Consider the following 20,526-nt stretch of genomic DNA (forward strand, 5'->3'; position numbering starts at 1 on the left):
TTGAACGTCATCAGTATCAAGACAATCAGACGTTTTCAGTCTTTTATCGTCTGAACGCTCATGTTTCTGTCTCCTGCCCGTGTGGACCTAAATGTGTTTATCCACGCTGCATATGTTGACGCGCTTCAACAGATGTTCCACACATCCAGCTGCTGACAGAAAACTGATTTATTTCCCTTCAAAATGAAGCAACCAGTTCTTGCAAATGAGAACGATAGATGTAAATAATTTAAATGATGTCATTATAAAAGTAAAGTAAATTAAAGGCCGACTGTCAACAAGGAAGAGGGCCGGCAATGGAGGAGGGGGTGTACCAAAGAGACCATCTTATCACAAGCAGAACTGGTTTGTTCCACTTTGGAGTAAGCTGTTGGGGGAAGAATCAGTTTTGTTGTGTGTTTCCTTGACTGATGAAGCCTTCTGGATCGAAGGCGAAACGTTTCAGCACAAAAAAAAGAAACTGTCCAGATGACCTGACTGAAAAATGTTGGTGCTTCATGAGATGTTTTATTAATGATACTGACAAATGAACACATGCAGAACTTTACTGCCGTTAGCGGTGGACGAGAGTAATTTAAACTCAAACAGACTCTGAACTAAAACATCTGTAATTCTATATTAAATAAAAAGTTAAAACTCTGTTGTTCCTTCCAGACCTTCAGTTCAGACTGGATGAGCGCAGCGCTCACAGCAGCCTGGACCTCTTCAAGAAAGACACGGGAATCATCTACCGCATGCTGGGCCTCGACCCCACCCAGGTCCAAGACAACCCCGAGCGCTTCAGGGAGTGGGCCGTGGTGTTGGGCGACGCGAGGATCGACAGCGGACGCCACTACTGGGAGGTCACGGTCAAGAAGTCGCAGGAGTTTCGTGTGGGGGTGGCAGAGGCGCTGATGTGCAGGGACGAGTGCGTCGGCACCAGCAGCTCGTCCTGGGTGTTTGGCTTCGCTCAGAGGAAGTGGTTCGCCATGACCAAGGGTAAGGTGGTTCCAGTAACCCTGGTGGGAAAGCCTGACCGCGTGGGGATCCTGCTCGACTACGAAGCGGGTCTCCTGGCACTGGTGGACACCGAGAAGCCCCGGATCATCCATGCCCTCAACGCTCAGTTCACTTCTCCTCTCTGCCCTGCGTTTGGACTTTGGGACGGGGAGCTGCTCACACACTCGGGTCTGGAGGAACCGGAGGGCCTGAAGTGAAGTGGGATCAACAGATGGTGGTACTGGTCACGTGGGCCAGCAGAAGGGATCTGATACTTGGGCAGCACTTCTCATGATCAAAGAACCTTTCAGGAAAAATAGCAATATCTTTAATGGAAATCACTGAAAGTTGATGGTTAAGTTCAGTTAATCGTCATGCGAGATCTTTGTGTGTCGTTTGTAACAGACGTGTGTGAGCTGCATGTCTGACCTCATGGACTAACGGTGGCTGGACCTGAGAGGAACATTTACTGCCACGTTCTTTTATACTGAATGCTGTGGTATTTCTCACTAATAGAATCTAGGGGGTGCACCAATAAATTGTCCGGCCAATTCATCGGCCCCGATTTCCTTAATTTTGGAAGATCGGCTGATACACGAGAAACTGATTTTATTGTTTGTTTGTAGTTTTACAACAATTGTTTAAACTTAATTTATATTTCAGAGCACTACCTCATGGCCAGTTAAAACAAGTTTGTATAGTTTCTAGGATATTGTTCAAGGGTATGTTTTTCAATAAAATAAGATTGTAAAATTGAAGGTGCATTATAACGCCTGACTGTGTTGATTATAAAACAAAACTGGAATCGACAGGTCGGGCTTTTTTAGAAATCAATCTGTGATCAGACAGAAAACTGCAACGGTGCACCTCTAATATAAACGTCAAATCAAAACGTCTTTCAGTCCCGTGTTCTTGTATATTGTTTAATAAAATCCATTCAATTAAACCGTTTCAACAATTGTTTTCAATTTACAGCAGAATTATTTACAGTGAGCAAAGCAGTGCAGAAGATGTAGATATTCTGTGCAAATGTAATAAAATGCTATTTTTTTAAATGACCATTTACCGTATTTTTAGAAAAGCTTGACAACGTTTACATATTGAGTTCATGCAGATTTTTAAACGTCTGCTGGTAAAAATCATCCGTCATTGAATTGGTATTCTAATATGATCCATTGTTTTGTTTTTTACAGCATAAGAATTAATGATTGTAGCTGGTGTTAGTCTGGGGCTTCCTGGTTATTCATTTAGTTCCTCCCTCCCAAAAAAACCAAAACAATTTGTCCTTGTAAGGACTAAAAACTGAGCTGGGAAAAGTTCAGACTTAAAATAACCATTGAAATAGTTCCCACCCCCTCAAAGGATTAAAAAAACGTATATATTTTGTAGCTCTGAATGAATTTCTGCACCTTCAAAGATCGTGACGAGAGATTATTTTACGTTGTATTGCATATTTTGATTGGTACTATAGAAACAGCAACTGTTGGATAAAATGTTGTTCTTTGGTACAGGCCTGTAGTTTTACAATGGCTGCATGTTGGTGAGAAACCAAACAATTTAAGGTTAATTATCAGAAATGTGCCGACAGCAAATACATATGAATAAACACAAGCATGCTAAAGTGCACGTTCACAACAAAACGTTCTTCCTACACAATATCTCGCAAGTCTTCCCTTTTCGAGGCAGAATAATTATTAAATTAACTGGAAATCTTACAGGTCACAGGGGACAAACTCATACTAATGAAATACAATATATTTTATTTCAAAAATAAATATTTTTTAGATATTTACATCCTATTAGCATTTATCCATCAAAAGATTTGCACCAAAGTAGCATTTATATTTCCACACAAGGCATATCAGTTCTTAATTACACAATTTAAACGCGTAAGGCCTTTGGTGTTGGCATTAAAACTAACACATTTTAAAAAGACAGCATTATGTCTGTGATGGGCTTTGGTCAAAATAAACATTACACACATAAAGCCATCTTGTATAAACTCTCAAGCTGCTTTCCCTTAGTGGGTGAGACACCCGTCTCGTGCACGATCAAACCGGAGACGACCTCTTGTGAGCCAACACTACACCATCATGCAGCTCCTCCAAAACATTTGTACACAAGTTATACTTAATAACCCTTACAGAGAATCTGCAGTACTTCAACCTGACAAATGAAGACAGTATCTTCAACAAATCAGCACATCTGTTCTCAAATACTAACATTTCTGCAGCTTGGGGTCTGAGATTTAGTCGTGACTAGTTTAGTCATTTAGCCATGATGTTGGTATGAGTCATCTGTGAGACTGACCTGAGTTATTAACAGAAACACCTGCTGGCAGGAACTGCAGCAGCACTCACAATGGTGGCAGTCTAAGGTACATTTATAAAGGCTAATGTGAACATGTATCTGTGCTAATAATCATTTATCTTGTTAAAATGTACTTTTCTGTAATGTTGCATTCAATGACAAGTAAAAAAGTTGGAACATAATCTAGAAAGTAGGTCGAGCTAAAAGCTGGGTTGTTTGTTTCAGGGTCTAAGACACCTGCATTTATGCTCTTAAGCACAAAAAAAAAAATCACAATTTTCACAATTTTCCTTAAAAAAATGATTTCTTTCATAAGTTTCCTCAATTCTCTTGTATGATTTCAGTCTTTTCAGGAGTACAGGACTGAAAGGATTGTTATGAAACTAACAGGAGTCAGCGTTGGACCAAAACATTTAAACTGCTCATTCAAAATGTCCCCTGCATGAAACAAACCAAATGGCTGCTGAGAGGTCTGGATATTGGACATTAAGGCTGCATGAGTTTTACTGAGATGTTCAAATAAATGTATTTATTCCTGAGTTAAACTTAAAATATATATATAATTCAAGCTTTGCGTAGCCAACCCAGATGATCCCGTGAGGTTCAAAGAGTGCCCTCCATTGTGTCCAGTGCGGTCTTCTGCTCCTCTGTGCTGCTGCCCGAGTGCCTGTCGTTATACACACTGAGGTATTTCTGCAGGATTGAAACGACGGCATCGTGGCCAAACTGCATGGCGTCATCCAGAGGTGTGTTGCCCCACCTGATACAACACAGATATGGAGAAGGATCATCTCTTCAAGTCAGGACAATGAGCCAGCATCGGATCGGACTCCTACCTGTCTTTAATGTGAGGATTCACTTTACAAATTTCTGTCAGGAACATTAAAGCTTCCTCATGGCCTACGAAGAAAAAAAAAATCTCAAAGCACAAAGAGCAGAATCCACGACACGGTAATGTAAATGCTGTACTGCAGTGACTCTTATAAAGGCCAACGTTGTCAGGACTGAATGAGTGAACTAATGATGAAATGTGTCACCTTCTGCAGCGGCGACGTGAAGCGCAGTGCGTGAGTCGTAGTCCCTCTGGTCCATGTCCACAGCTGAAAGAGCAAACCTGCAGACAGGAGGGACATTTACTGGAACTAAGTGACTGAAAGAGGCCGTCACAGGCTGTTCAGTGAAGAGCTGAGCTGTAATGAGTATAATTTTTACAAAAGGCTGCATATTAGTAACTACTTTAGTACAGTTTAGTATAACTATAAATACAGACTGGCAAGAAAATTAAAAGAACAGATTGATACGGTCTGGTAAAGAAAGAAGACAGTACATCTATCTTTATCTGTATTAATACAGGAAGCTATAGTGTATTATACTATTTAAACTATGTTTTGACTACTTGTACTGACTTCTAACACATTTTTTTAGTTATTAAACACAATAATGACAATCAGTGAACCTTACATATGCTGGTAAACATTGAATTCAATCAAACCTTCTTTCTTTATCTGCCTTTATAAAAAGCCACTGTCTGTAGAGTCACATTTAACATACAAGGTAAAACTTTATTTACCAAAATGTTCTAGTGAAGAATGTAAGATAGTGTTTATTTATTTCTACAGACCTCCTCAGGGCAGAGACGTCTCCACTGTACGCTGCAAACATCAGGTTTACCACTGACTTGTTCTAATGGATGAAATTCAAATATGAGCAGAGGTGCCTGGCTTTGGCTGTTAAAGGGATGAACATTAATTCATACAGCCTGTGAGGTTTTAGATAAGTAAGTCTGATTTGTTGTTCACAAGCCCAAGCAGGGACCAAACTTACCGGATCATCGTCTGACCGTCTCCTGGGGTCGTGTTTTTTGGTGAAGTGCCTCAGATTGTCATAGTTGTGGAAGTTGAAGTAAGACACAAGCTCCTTTTGGACCAAGTGGTGAAAAGTTATAAAAAAAGTATAGGTTTCAGTAAAATAACATTTTTTACATGCAGAGTGTTTTATGTTTGTCACATTAAAGAACAAATAAAATCTGTAGAAGTTCAACCTGACAGAAGTGGATGCCACGGACACTGTTTCCAAGCCGATCTAACGGAGGAGACCAACACATAACGCCCATGACATTTGGAACCACCAGCAGTACAGCGCCCGAAACTCCAGATTTTGCTGGAAGGCCCACCTAAAAATGGAAAAGCAAAAAGGGAAGCCTGGAAAAGGATCTCATGACCTGTTATCAGCAGGGACATTAATGATCTTAACAACATAGTAAGTTAAATTAAAGGGACTCACGTGGAAGGCAAACTGCCCTGAAAAGTCGTACATCCCGCAGGAATGCATGAGGCTCAGCGTGTTGCGAACGGCTTCGGCACTTAACACACGGTCACCTGTGATTGGACAAATGCCTCCGTTGGCCAGCGTGGCAGCCATGACACTTCCTGACTCACAGTTCATCTCAATGGAGCACAGCTGGAGCAAAGAGACATACAGAGGCTCAAACTGCAGAAATAAGACTACACCAATTCAGTCACTCGTGTTCGTTTTGTCTGCGACTACAACTTCCTGGTGTTCCTTAAACGTCTCGCACAAAGTGAGCTGGCTGTTATTAAAGTGTAACAAGAAACAACTTTGGGCCAAAAATATTTAAATGATCATTCAAATGTTCCCCTAAATCTGAAACAAACCAGGTAAATGGCTGCTGACAGGAATGACTTTTGGGCATAAAGGCTGCAAGAGTTTTATAAATAGAGATGGTCAAATAAATGAAGTATTTATTCCTGAGTTAAACTTAAAAAAAAAAAAAAAAATCAAGATTTGTGTAACAAACCCTGATGATTCTGTGAGGTTCAAAGAGTTTTACATTAAACCGATTTTGTACATAACACAGAGGACTATAAACAACCCTAATATATATATACATACATACATATATAATCCTAAAAAAGATATTTGCTGTTGTGGTCCTTAAGTGATAAATGATTTCTGCTTTTAGCTCATCACTAATTGTGTTTGTTAGTACTGACAAGAAGACTACAGAGATTTTATTTGATCTTTTTGGGGGGAAACAGGTGCTCAGTTTGATTGTAGAATATGTTATTTAGATCAGTGACTGGAAACCACAATGAGTGATGAGTTAAAACACATGCTGACACTGCAGAATCCAGAGATATGGTAAGTGAACAAATCTAGTGATTAACTGCCTTATTATTATTGTTATTATTATAGTAATATCCTCACAGTAACACAGGAGGGACAACATGATGTTTTTTACGTGCTTCTCATTTGACTCATTTAACAGTTTTCAAAAGCACTGAACTTCAAGTATTTAAGGAATTCAATCTAAAATTGTTGGACAAACGTTCTTTATATTACTAGACAAAAAGTGAACTCAGTCAGTGACTTATTGTCTGGATGCAACGCACGTACCGTTTCATCATAAATACAATTTCTGTAATATTTGTGGAGACATTTCTGTCTGGATAAAACTGATCAAGCGACTGATGAGCACTCGATCTGGTTACCTGAAAGTAAAAGTCGAGGGCTGCAGTCATATCTGCACTGTCAGGAAAGCACTGTAAGAGTTACAGTCAGAGTCAGCACACACCTCTGTGTATTAACGTCATCATGACAGGATTTCAGCTAAAAGACGAGAATAAAACAACACAAACCTTTTTCTCTTTCAGGTAATAACCAATTGCATAGTTTCTATCACCGGTCTCTCTCTCTGACTGGAAACTGCAGTAAAACCACAGACGTGTAAAACAGCCTTTTATGAACAAGAAAAGAGTCAAGAGAACTGTTTCGTGTTTAATAAAGCACAGTTCTTACGTTGCATTGCTGAAGCCCACGTACTCCGCACCAGCTGTCTTTTTCAAGAACTCCATTATCTGTAACATTTTATTTAAAGACAGTTCAGGAGGGAAACAATTCAAAAAGAATTTTAAAAAGTAACATTTCAAGACTTTACTTACAAAGTCAAATCTTTCTGCCTTATTTGCATGAGGCTGTCAAAAGAGAAGAAGAAGAGTCATTTTCTACAGTCAGACCTGTAGGGTGTGAGGAGTGTGTCCCTACAGGTGGCAGTGTTCGAGCGCAGACTCGGGTGGGTGGTGTGACGTGTCCACGTTGTAGCTGAGCATGTCTCCCCATGTGGAGACGTGCTCTGTGTGGCTCAGCTGTTCATGGCCGTGCTAGAATTTCATGGACCAGTAAAGGATCCTTACGGAGTCATGCAGAGACTAAAAAGGAACAGAGCTCACATTCATATTTGATGCCTGCACCTAAAGGATAAAATTATAGACTACTGCGAGCTGAGGGGAGGACCTATAGGATTAAAGCTGTTAGTTTTTATGGATTTACAGGTAGTTTCATCTTTTTTTGAACAAGACATTCAGATTTTTATAGGCGGCGATTTCCATAAAAGTGGGAATACAAAGGGGACTAAAAAGAGCTAAGAAAAACTTTGTCCTTCTGCTCCTATTTATTTATTTTATGAGCACAATCTTTTATCCTATAATGTGTGACCTTGTAAATGTTAAACACAAGATATGCCCTGCTTGTTCAAACACTGTCTCCTCATCTGCACGCAGAATCAGGGTGGCAAACACACCCTCTGATCTGGCAGCTGCAATTGGCCATTAGCGCGCGCACACACACACGCACGCACGCACGCACGCACGCACGCACACACACACACACACACCTTTTCTAACGTCTGTCCCTTACTGCTAAACTCGACCCACAATTTGATAGGATGACCTTCTCTACAGTCAGCTGTGAAACTTTAAAAAAACAACTCTGTGGAGCAAACAGGGCCATAATTAGCTCACATATAACATCACATGTTGACAGCATGTCATATGACCATAGTCCAGCTGCCACAAAGGCCAGAAGGTCAGGACTTAGATATGTCGTATGGTCATTTTGTAGTTCAGAAAACCTCAGAAATGTTCATGCTAGGAAAAGCTCAGGCTCTTTGCTCAGCTTAAACCCTGTGCTTCTGATCCGACATTTAAAAACAGCTTTAATGCAGTTTTCTGAACGAGTTTATCTCCTACAGGCTAAATACAAGAACAAGAGTCACGTGTCTGTGTTTCACCAAAACATTTCTTTACATTAACACAAAAACTAATAATGGCAACATAATGATTCACAAGGAGCTACATTTATTAAAGCTATAAATCCTAAAAGTTCCTTTATTGAATTAAATTGTATTAGAAGTTGTTAAAATAGAATAAAATGTTGTTTCACAAACAGCTTTGAATCTAGACATTAATATATATATTTTTAAACCTGATCAGCTGTTTTTGAAACGTCTTTCAGTTTGTCTTGACTCAATGATGGCTGAATACTTTAGTATATGTGTTGTAAAATATAAATATCTGTAAAATAGAAATTAGAGCAATAAAGTATTTGGTAATTGGCCTTTTATTGATTTTTTTTTTTTACCTTAATCAAAGAACTGATGACGATAGCTCCAGCGTTCACCATAGGGTTGTGTGGTTTATCTGCACAAATAAATAAATTAATTAATTCAAGTGTCACCGCTTTGCCTCTAACCATAAAGGCAATAAACCCCTGACAGTAGAGATATATTTCCTGTGGGGGGTGTCCATTTACCACTAGCTAATAAACCAAACTGGCACATGGCTACAAAGGTGAGGGGATAAAATGATTAGCTAAACGTTTAACGGCAAAACTTTTGATTCTATTAAAATTCTGTCTCTTTCACAGCATGCTGAAAACAAAGGCTGGTAGAGACGCTGATCCAGATTTGAAAACATTTCAGTGCAGATGAGGTTTGCACACAGAGGGGAGATTAAAGAAGATTAAAGACAAATTAATGGTCTGTCCAGCCCGTCTACTGGTAATTCTGTCAATTGACATTTGTGGTCAGAACGGCGGAGGTCTTGTATGCACGCTTGGTTTTACGATGGTCCTGTTTCCTTTAGTTCTTGTTTGAGCCGAAACTTTTAGTCAGTTTTGTTTTAACAGGCAGACATTGACTGACTCCATAATTTATAATAATCCACTGGGTGAGACTTACTGCTGAACAACTGGACCACTCTGAAAACCACCGACAACAGAGCAGCTACTTCACACACAAACGTGCAAACAAATGTGAGGACGTGCTCGGGCGACTGACAAACCTCTGAATTAGCGACTGTGAGGTTTCTGGACACTGCTGTTAAAATTATTCTGATCATGCAAATTTAATTTTCACTTTTCATTTCACCTTTATTTAACCAGAAATAAACACTAAGAACATATTCTTATTTACAGTGCTGGCCTGGCGAGCACCAACTTGTGGGGTCATAAACAGTATCACAGTTAAAGCTTGTTTTTGTCAGATAACTGGTGGTGGTTACGTAAATCACTCGCCTTCTTCATTTAGCGACAGTTTGTTGAACTTGAAGCCACTGGGCTCCTTGCCCACAAAGCGGTGAACGTGTTCACTGCCAAGCTCGTGCACGGCAATGGCGTATTCCAGAGGCTTCACACACGACTGCAGGCAGAAAGGGACCTTGGTGTCACCCACTGAGTATCTGCACAACAAAGGGGAGGCACAGAAAGTGAGAGCAGATGTAAGGCTGTACAAAGGGTGCAGCAGATAGCACAGATCAATCACTGCTCACCTCTGCCCATCAATTGTGCACAGGGATACACCCCAGAGCTCGGGGCTGAACTTTGCCAGCTGAGGAATGTAATTAGCTACCTGACAAAATAAAAACATAAACACGTGTGAGTGCGCTGCAAGGAGCACGCACACATTGAAACTGTACGTCTCTTACTTACACATCCTCCCTCTTGTTTGTGTGCGCTCTCGTACATCTTATTGATCCGCTCGGTAAACTTTTCAAAGTCAGGGATGATGAACTTTTTTCTGAAAGCCTTCGTCAGCAGCATGATGTTGTTGCCCCCACATCTGCAAGAAAAAGAAAAAAAAGAGGAGGAATTAAAAATCCCCTAATACAACTAGTAAAGAGTTTATTGTTATTCAGGCGAATTAATGTTTGTCAAATATCATTTATGGAAATGTTACATTTTTGAAAGCTGCTTTTCTAAACTGTGTGGTAATTTTATTTAAATGATAGACTTACTTTCTCCTGTTGTTGTCCAGGCAAGAGAATACTAAATAATACAGCCTAGCTTTATGACGGGGTCTGTGGTATTTGTTGGTTTGGTATCGTCTTTTGTGATTTCTGTGGCTAACTTTTCTTACTTATGTTTATTTTTCAGCTTCCCTGTGTTTCCTGTGTCATCTCTCACTCATCCTCAGTCAGTTCTTCTCTCACTCAGCTTGCCACGCCCACTCCCACCTTTAGTCAGCAGCTAGCTCAAGTGTCTCCTCTTTCCCATTTACCTCAGTCCTATCGTATTTTCCACCGTACATGTTGCACCGCCCTATAAGTCACATCAGTCCAAACATGTCTAATAAAGTGGAAAAATCCATAAATACGTGGCTTCGCCATATAAGTCGCATCTATTATGCGTCACCGCTGATGCGTCTCGTTTGTTACGCGTCACCACTGACAACCTGGAAATGTGGGGCGAACCCGGAAATGTGGGCCGGTGTTGTGTCAAAAATCGCAAAATGGCGGCCGTGGGAGTGGGCACGGGAGGATTTGAACAAGAATTTAACAAGAATAACATCTAAAAATAATTGTTTGTTTGCTCAAAATTATAGAAAAGGTTAAACTTTTCCTTAATAAATGCACTCTGACGGTCAAATCAGCTGCATTTCAGAAGTCGATTCACGGCTGCGGGAACGCGCAGAAGGACAACTCGCTGCGCATTTTTTCAAAATTTAGCAAGATAACCACCTAAAAACAATTACTTGTTTGCTCTACTTTATAGTAAAGGTGGGTCTCAGTTGAACTTTTTCTTAATAAATGCACTTCAGTGGTCAAATCAGCTGCATTTTGCCAGGGCGACGCAGCAAAATGAAGCTGATTTGACCGTTGTTCCAGGCGAGCTGGACGATGGTGGCTTGTTATGGCAAGCTGATTGTGTCACTAATAGCCACTTTTAACTATTACATGACACAACAGCATGCCATACAATTTGAGTGCCATCTGACGGCTGAAAATGGTAGTGTTCAATATTTTCAGTCAGAATGAATGAAAACGGTCATATCTCAGCCAAATATTAGTTTATAAATATGGAAAAAAAAATCAATACGTAGCTTCAGTGTAGAAGTCACAGGGCATGCAAATATGCAAAAGAACTGTGACTTCTAGGTAAAAAAATACAGTATATAGTGAGTTCCTTTCTCACTGCTCACCAGCAGGGCATTAGTTGTATCTTGTCTCAGTCTTAGTTTTTTCCTCCTTCTCCATGTCATGTTTCTTGAATATCTTGTGATTTTGCCTCAGAATAAGTTTTACTGCCACATAAGGCTTTGTTATTTATTTTAAATAAAATAAATGTTTTACTTTTAGCTCTTTGTGCAAATTTGCATTCCTAGATTCAATCTTTTTACAATTCTGACACTTTAGGCTGAAGATATAATTAATTTCTGAACTCGGAGGGCATGTTCGGACTCAAATGAGCTCAGAACTGTAATGGTTTTAATTATAGTATTAAAACTACTGTAAGCCACAAACATTTGTTAGTAGACCAGATTTGACCTCTTGTCGGGTTATACTTCAAGTTGTGCAGCTGTGAAAAATATTTTTTGAAGGCAAATATACTAGGTATTATAATAGCTCCATTTTTCTATTGGTTCTGGATTGTAAATATTTTTGAGACAAACTTTTTGTCTCACTAAGGTACTAAATGTTCAGACTCCGAGGCTTGAGGAGCCTGATAGGGATGCACAAAGTTATCGGCATGGTATCAGTATCGGCCGATATTAGCGTTATAAAGTTCAATATCGGACATCGGCCATTCCATCAAAATAACTCACCGATATAAAAGGTGCTGTTTTTGTATGACAACCCAGTGACAAGGATGCCTGCAGCGCCAGCACGTGACGACGTCACGCACGCTACCTGATCTGATCATGGCTGAGAGAAAAATTCAAAATGTCGGTGGTGTGGAAGTTTTTTTTCTTCGTTGAGGATGTCGTATTCCGAAGATTTGTGGACTATGTTGAGCCTCGCTACATCGTCCCCAGTCAGAGATATTTTTCCGACATAGCCTTACCCGAGTTACAAGCCGTCATTTCCGATATCAATGAGAAGCTAATAGCAGATAGCACTGAGTTTTACCTCAGACATTTGGACGTTGTGTTAGCACCGTTAGCATGATTAGTCTTACGACACATGGACAGACAAAAACTTTGATCTTAAAAAGTCTGTCCTTCATGCACAAGAGTGCAGAGGATCCCACACTGCAGCTATAGGAACCTGGAACAAGCCTCCACAAGTGAGACAGCATCACAGCTGACTAATTCTAATAACATTTAACACTTTTCATTTAATATAAGTTAAAGTGCTATGCATTTCATATGGCTGTTACTGAATATATGTCACCAGCTCTTACAGCTGTTACACAATTTTTGTAGCAAATTAGCCTAAATAAGAGGGCTATGTTTGACAAAGTAAAGTATATAAAATATCGGTATCGACCAAATAAGTTTTAACATATCGGCCAAAAATCCAATAACGTGCATCCCTAGAGCCTGAAATATATTTTTATATGATTTTAGATTTCACTGAAAAAGTCTTATCTCTTTAATGAGTTTATATTTGTTTTCTCCTGTACAGACTAACACCAGGTAAAGTAGCACCTAGCTAAATTAGTAGAGCAGCATGTCTGCACCAGGACAGGCTGATAGTTATTCTGGACTTTTGTTGCTATGATTGGTCAGCAATGCTGTGAGCTTTGAAGGAATGGTAATGGTACATCCTGCCACAGCTGGTCTGAACTAGAATATCTGACCAGGAGCCCCAGCTAATCCAAGGCAATGCGAGCAAAGGGGCTGGAGGCATGTGGACGAGAGCGTGAAGAAAGCTTGCATATTTCATTAGGCACATTTCCTAAAACAAATAGAAGAAACCACACTGTTTTTATTTTTTTTACCAGGAGCACAGTCAGTGAGCTCTTGAGTAATGCTCAGGAACAGGTGACCTCATGTTTTTAGGAACTGAAAAAAGCAACAACCTCAAATAAGGCTGATTAAATGGTTGTGTTGGTTCAGAACACAATATGAGTCTGAGTGAATTACACATCAGACAGGAAATCCTACTATTAGGACAGTGGGGATCTTTATATATCTGTTGATCCTTCTAACATAATTGCCAGAGCTCAACCAGAACGATGCCCTTTTATTAGCAGCCACTGAGACTTCTCTATAACCTCCACTGCTTGGGCTGCCACGCATGCATGTACATGAATATGCTTCATAGCATCTGTCAACTACAAAACACCTGCGTCTGTCAATCTGTTGGACACAAATAGGGCTGACCACAATTTGCCTCTTGCAACGAGGTCTCGTAACCTAACTTAACCCAACAGCTTGCAGAGTTTCACCTTTTTACACACTTTTAGGAATATGCTTATCTGTTTTATTAATTGAATATGCTGCGGTGACATTCACAGAACCCTGATTCAGACAAATGAATGTGTTAATAAAATAATGCATTTTGTCCTCTTTGACCAATCAGGTAACTCGCCTTGGAATTACTGTTTGCACAGCTTTGCTCCCATAAATAAACCTGAGCTTTTCTCACCGTCTGAAGAGCTTCTTGTCCATCATGACCGGCCCAATGGAGTCACGTGTGGACTGTCGCATCTGACGGATGCAGTCATGCAGCCGAGGGTCAGACGTTAACAAACCTGTTCTCCTCAAAGCCTGCACAGTAAAGAAATTAATTATTTTTTAACAAACTGATTCAACAACGGATGGAAGTGACTGCTAGCATTGGATGTCAGCTACAGGAATCGGAAATATGTGTAGATGAACTATATAATTACAGGATTTCAAAGCCTCAGGTGTGTGTACAAGCAGCTGAAGAGGTCCGATATCATACTGCTGTTGCCTTTCTCATACTGCCATCCACACTGGCTGTGGCTGAATGAAGCACGTGTGTCTATTTTGGAGACCTCGTGAGCTCCAGACCTCCTGACCAGAGAAACCAGAGTGTTGTTGTTGTTGTGCTTAATTTAACTCATCACATTTGATAAGTGTTTAAGAGAGCAGATAAACCCCACAAATAGTGACAAGCTTACTGCCGCAGTTATTTAATGTTTGGGAGGGTTTTTTTTAGCTTCAGGGTAGAAATGTCACATTTGGAGCTGCATACAGTGTTATCTGAGAATATTTTAAAGTTTTATCTTTTAAATGAGTGAGGTGTCAGTGTGAGAGGTGTTTTGGATTCATAACGGGAATACGTACACAGAAGAGACTTGATTAGATGTAAATGTGATTATGTATTCATTTTCTCTTTAATAAACAAATTAAGAAGTGTCATGATGCTTGAAAGACAATATATGAAATTAATGTTTTTGATTAATATAATAATATAAATTGGGCATATAAAAAAAGCTACTGAACTTTTTTTTTAAAATAAGTCTATGAAGGTATCGGCTCATGGGTGATTAAAGTAGAAACACCAATAAAAATAAATAAATCAGTTTTATTAGTTGGATTTTAGTTGTTATATAAATGCAACAACACTGAGCAGCACATTTGCCATTCATCCATTCCTGCCTGGAATAACTTGTACAAACACCTCCAGTCATCTGTGGTGAAACAAGCTGCCACCTGTGTTGACACATGTCCCCTGAACAGATGCCTGCTTTTAAAACGTCTGAGCTGCCATGGACACCAAGTTCACCAGATGTCTACCTTTTCAATGCATGACTGTCTAAAACACCACATACAGTTCTCAGCTATAAATAAAAAAACTAATTTCCTCAGTGTATTTTTTTTTTGAGTATTATTTAGTTTTATGATCATTTTGTTGATTTTGTTGTCCCTTAAAAATGACCTGTGACCTATAAGAACAGACATTTCTTGTTGTGTGTAAGGATGTATGGAAAAATATTACCACACACTCATTAAACCCTAAATTATTTCATTTTTAATTAATTAAAGGCTCTAAAAACACGAATATATTAATTTTTGCGTGTTGCATCTAGTCTTACTGGCTCATATAAAACTTTTTTTAAGATTTATTGACCACATCTATCCATACAACCTGAAAAGTGTAATAAATCATAGTAATTTTGGCTTTTAATATATATATTAAAAATAATGTAATAAATGCGCTCATCTTTCTGGAAGCAGTTTGCTGAGTTTACAGCGTCACAGCAGGTACATTTAGACAAATTATATAAGACACCTTCTAAATGAGAAGCTGCGAGTCAGGTGGAGATGCTGTGGATTCTTGCTGTGGGCTATTTGATTACCAAGGTTGATTAAACCAAAATGAAAGGTGTTTCAAGAAGGCGTAGAACAGCTGAGTGTGTTAATGAGAAAGTTTACATAAGCTGTGGAAGTTCGGTTTAGTCCTTGTTGTGAACCAGGAAGTTTGAACGTGTTGACTCACAGAGGTGAACTGAGACAGGGGGATCATCTCTTTGCCGTCAGTGATGGTGTAAAAAAGTAAGTCCTCTATACTGGACATCAGCCGGCTTCTGTCAAACAGAACACAAACACAATACTTTAAAACTGGATGAACACCAACGACACAAGCACAAGAAGCGTCTCGATGTTTATGTCAGGGAAAATAAAGGCACATGGCCAGATATTGATCGACATGCTCACATAACACCGAGTTATGAAAGAAGCCATCATATTTCAGCTGTATGAACATGAAGTAAAACATAATAATAAAATATAATTAATCTAGCTAAAATATACACTTTTCATATATTTATTTCATTGTGTTTGCTTTAGCATGATTTAGTTTAAACAGCAGATGAATTTAATACATAATATAAGCTTTTGGAAGTACCTCATCTTTCTAATTAAAGCTCAGCAGAAAGAAATTTACTGCCTATTTTTTAAGGACAAAACTCAGCGGTCCACGTACATCTCAAAGATAAGGGACACTCTTTTGAGGATTCAAATATTCATATTTTAGACAGAGAACACAGATGGTTTGAGAGGGAGGTGAAGGAAGCCGTTTACGTCAAACGAGAAAAAACAACTTTGAACAGAGAAGGAGATCTCAGATTTCAACTTTCAAAATCTTACAGTGCAGCATTAGGTCTGAATCCCAGTCTGCTCCACTCTAAATCAGAGCTTCATGCATGTGACCACAACATCCCTCTTATGAGCCAAGGAGCCTCCATGGAGCAGGGCGAGTAGTTCCAGTCTAATCTGTAGGTATTCACAACCAGACCTGTTTAAATTGATAAAGCCTCCCTGATGGGAAGCAAAATGTCTTCAGCTTCAGAATAGAAGTCCAGATGTTTTTTAACCTTTTTTTTTTTGGGGGGGGGGGGGGGTATATTTTTACGCTATTTGATAGCAAACAATTATTGCTGTAACATTAAAGCATTCATTAAATAAGTCATGCAATCTTTATCTTTGTGAGAATCTGTGTTCTGTTTTGTGTTATTTCTTTAGATTCTTGTGTTTATGTACTTGTGTTATGTCTTCCCCAGTGTTTTTTCCTTCATGTTGCCAGTTCCTGCTTCACCTGTTCCCAATCCCCACCACCCCAGGTGTTCATCATGTCTCATTAGTGTCTCTTTAAGTTCAGCGTCTTTGTATTTCCTGTTTATCTGTGGATTGTGCTCATGTTCCATTTCCTCCATATTTCTACGTTTTAAGTTCTGCTGCCACATCAGCTGTTTATTCCTTGTTTAATAAATTAATTTCTTTATTTTTATCCCTGAGCTCCCTGTGTCAGTCTGCACTTGGGTTCCACACCCAGAACATGTTAATCTTTTACAACAGCATAGTAGTATTTATAGCAAAAAATAAATGTTATATATTAGGGTATTATAGGCTGAGGTGGGCTGGTCTGGGAACCTCAGTCCTCACCTCCTTCTACAGGTGTGCAGTGGAGAGCATCCAGCATCAACGTGTGGCATGGAGGCTGCACAGCTGCAGAAAGAAAAGCTTTGCAGAGAGTGGTGAAGGCTGCACAGAAGATGTTGGAGTCAGTCTCCCCACCATCACAGACATCTACACCTCCAGATGCAGGAAGAGGACCACCTGCATCAAGAAGGACCCCACTCACCCAGCACACACACTTTTTGCCCCACTCCCCTCAGGAAGGAGGTTGAGGAGCATTAAGTGTAGAACCACTAGACTGAGGAACAGCTTCTACCCTGAAGCTGTTAGACTCATGAATATCTACTGGAATGCCACTCTAATTGGTGATATGACATTTTATCTCTGCTGCTGATTATCCATGCTGCTGATTTACTACCTTTAAGCTGCTATATTCATACTCATCTGCTCACAACAGACTCATGTTCAGGCTGCTGTTTAATACACTGTATTATATTATATTATTATTGTTTAGTGTATATCTCCTTGTATACTGCTTCTTTTTTACACTTTATATTTTTGCTATTTTTGGGTGTAACTGGGACCTTGTGTACACAATTTTGTTCCACTTCATGTACCACATTTGATGCGAATGACAATAAAGAACCTTGAACCTTGAATAATGATAATTTAATTTAGCATTTATTTATTAACTTGTATGATTCTGTCTGCCAAATGTCAAGCAACAGGGACAAACCGATCATTTCACACAGTCCAATGTGTTTTTTTTTGTTGTTTTTTTTAAACCAAGTTGAATGTCCTGAGTTTGTTTTACATTTCTTTCTGATCTAGATGTATTCAAGAGATGACAGGTTTAAAATGCACACAGGCTTGGAAGGCAAAATGTCCAAACTACTTGTTGGAATACCTGACAAACCGTCATATGGATGACAGTATTTACTGTATATAGTTCAGCTTTCATGGGGTTTTCACAGATGAGTGACTCATTACATACTGCAGCCCCTCCATCACAGGTTCTGGGATTTCAGCTGCGTGTTGACAAGTGGCATTGCCCTTTTCCACGTTGGCCTTGAGGGCACAAAGCCAGAGGTTTTCAAAAAGATTAGCTAATTTTGATAAGTCACCCAGCTTGTTCTTTAATGAGATTTAGGAACAGGACGCAGTGTTTGAGGATCTTCTTAAAGTTTGTCTTTTTTTTTTTTTGTCCAGTGGATTTCTAAACTGCATTGTGAAAAACAATGTTGTATTCATTGGCACACGTTTGTGAAAGTGTTAGCCCATGTGGTAAAGTTTATATCCTTTTGTACTTTTGATTTTTTTTTCCTTCCAGTTTTGAATTAATGTTACAATTAAACATGTAACTTCTTCTTGCCATGTCTTTCGAGGAGTGGTGAGGTCCTTGATGTTTGGGAGGCTCAGCTTCCCTGGGAGACAATCATGTTCAAACCCAGTCGTGTAGACTGACCTGTTAATAATGGATCAAATTAACTGTAAAGTTTTCCATCATATGTTTGCAAATCATCACACAACACTTTGACTTCAGCTGTTCTCAGATTATCAAATTTAAAACAAACCCATCAACAAATTTAAAAGTCTCAGCATTAAACACATGACATAACTCAATGCTGAAATGGCTCTACTGTTTAGTTTGTGCTTTAGTATCATTTTGATTGGACTGCTTTACAAAGAACACCATTATGGATGTGACATTGTACAAAACTATTAAGTAACTAAGTGTATGACAAGCATGTGTGCACTTGACATTGCAGCAATAATATTGTGTATAATCAATATTCGGTACATTATGTTAAGTTGTTTGAATAAAACTTTAATTTAAAATTGTATCTCCACCTGTTTATGAGACCCTTTTTACTGTAAAAGTCTCAAACAGGTAAACGTTTTACAGAACCACTTCGTTTAGCAAGCGAGGCTTTATTACACTAAAACAATCACGAATACAAATGGGCGCCTTCCCTATTTTTAACTGTTTTTCTACATTTTTATAACTTTTAAGAGAAAGTGTTTTCCACCTGTCGCTGTGCGCTAACGTTAGCAGCTAGCTAGCTAACTGAAGTCATATTTATGGCGTTGCCAGGCAACCACCGCGCTAGCTAAATAAAAATAACAAAAAAAACCCGAATAAAATTACACATTTTCTACTTTTTAATTTCTGGTTTATGTTATTTTAATTTAAAAAAAAGTCACAGTACGTTGTTTGCCACAGCTGTTGTACAACAAATGAAATATAAAAACGATAATCAGCTCAGTAAGTGTATTAAAGCTAACAGAGTTAGCTCAAAGAGCATCACAACTTTTCCTTCGGAAGAGAGTACTGAAAGTGAGTTATGAAAAAGCTACATAACTGTTGCTGGAGTTGTGACCTACTTGGAATGTTCTTGATCCTCATCCGATGTGTTTTGGAGATGAAAGGCTCTTAGGGTGTGGGGTGATGCTGCCCGGGTGGATGAAGGAGCAGGCTGCTGACTCCTGGGCATGTCAGCTCCAGCTCTGGAGGAGATGACTGCATTTTTAATCAGCTGCAGAGTCCCGGGGTTAGCTGTCCTCAGGTGCTTCAGGCAGTGCATTGTGACAGGCTTATTCCTTTAAACGATAGGAAACTGGTGGATTTGTTTTCCTCCCCAGATGCAGAGAGGTGGATGGTCCAGGCAGCTTTAACAGCACTTCTGTCTGTCAGTGCTGTGGAGGACAGACTGACAGGGGCGGAGCTGTGACTCAGGCAGGAGGGGGCTCAACAACCAGCACGATCAGAATCTGGAGCAGGTGGGTGGCTGCCAGTGCCACCACCTCAGCTGGAGGTACTCACCAGAAGAGGATGGGTTACCCATGAGTTTTTATTTTTTGTCAACTTGTCAAACAAACTTTATTTATATAGCTCTGTAAATACAGAGGTAACTCAGAGAGCTCAAATAACACTGGACACCACCACCAATGAATGAATACAGTACTTTAATCCCAAAGGGAAATGAATTAACAGAAAGGCATTAATAGTTTGTTAAACGAGTCTTTTAGTCTTTTTATTTATTTATTTTTTCAACAATGGCTTTCTCTATGCGGCTCTCCCAGAAGGCTTAGACAGGTGAAGAATTCTGGCAACAGTTGCTGTATGCTCAGTTTCTCCCATCCACCTGCTGAAACTCATAACCCCTTTAGAGTGCTCAGTTTTCTTAGTTGTCTCTCTTTCTCTATTCTCCTTCACTCCGTTTGTGAAGACGACCTCTTGGTAGATTTACACATGTTCCATATTGCTTTCATTTCTAGATGGTGTATTTACGAGAACTCCTGGGGGATGTTTAGAACCTTAAAAAATAATA

General features: G+C 39.4%; 2 protein-coding genes across 2 annotated transcripts; one reads left to right on the forward strand and one right to left on the reverse strand.

The window, feature by feature from the left end:
* The first annotated feature begins 526 nt into the window (after positions 1-526).
* Positions 527-1,583, forward strand: spryd4 (SPRY domain containing 4). Its single transcript, XM_037683849.1, has 2 exons — positions 527-569; positions 655-1,583. Exons 1-2 carry the CDS (start codon positions 527-529, stop codon positions 1,194-1,196), a joined length of 585 nt encoding a protein of 194 aa, XP_037539777.1. The 3' UTR covers positions 1,197-1,583.
* Positions 1,584-3,393: 1,810 nt separating this feature from the next.
* LOC119416809 (glutaminase kidney isoform, mitochondrial) lies at positions 3,394-19,896 on the reverse strand. The gene is made up of 18 exons (XM_037683995.1): positions 19,580-19,896; positions 15,777-15,864; positions 13,956-14,077; positions 10,075-10,204; positions 9,915-9,994; positions 9,661-9,824; positions 8,728-8,786; positions 7,251-7,283; positions 7,108-7,166; positions 6,948-7,014; positions 6,801-6,851; positions 5,572-5,748; positions 5,330-5,461; positions 5,113-5,205; positions 4,910-4,971; positions 4,326-4,402; positions 4,125-4,188; positions 3,394-4,048 (listed from the first exon to the last, which is right to left on the reverse strand). Exons 1-18 carry the CDS (start codon positions 19,777-19,779, stop codon positions 3,892-3,894), a joined length of 1,815 nt encoding a protein of 604 aa, XP_037539923.1. The 5' UTR covers positions 19,780-19,896; the 3' UTR covers positions 3,394-3,891.
* Positions 19,897-20,526: the final 630 nt, after the last annotated feature.

Source organism: Nematolebias whitei, chromosome 11 (genome assembly GCF_014905685.2).
Source record: "Nematolebias whitei isolate Nwh7 chromosome 11, NemWhi1, whole genome shotgun sequence".
NCBI lineage: Eukaryota > Metazoa > Chordata > Actinopteri > Cyprinodontiformes > Rivulidae > Nematolebias > Nematolebias whitei.

Bases quoted from the DNA above. Each gene is read 5' to 3' on its own strand.
- spryd4 (XM_037683849.1), top strand. From the start codon at position 527: ATGAACACATGCAGAACTTTACTGCCGTTAGCGGTGGACGAGA. The intron at 570-654 runs GTAATTTAAACT...TGTTCCTTCCAG, and splicing joins GCCGTTAGCGGTGGACGAGA to ACCTTCAGTTCAGACTGGAT.
- LOC119416809 (XM_037683995.1), bottom strand. From the start codon at position 19,779: ATGCACTGCCTGAAGCACCTGAGGACAGCTAACCCCGGGACTCTGCAG. The intron at 6,852-6,947 runs GTTTGTGTTGTT...TAACTCTTACAG, and splicing joins ATTACCTGAAAGAGAAAAAG to TGCTTTCCTGACAGTGCAGA. The intron at 4,049-4,124 runs GTAGGAGTCCGA...GTGTTGTATCAG, and splicing joins AATCCTCACATTAAAGACAG to GTGGGGCAACACACCTCTGG.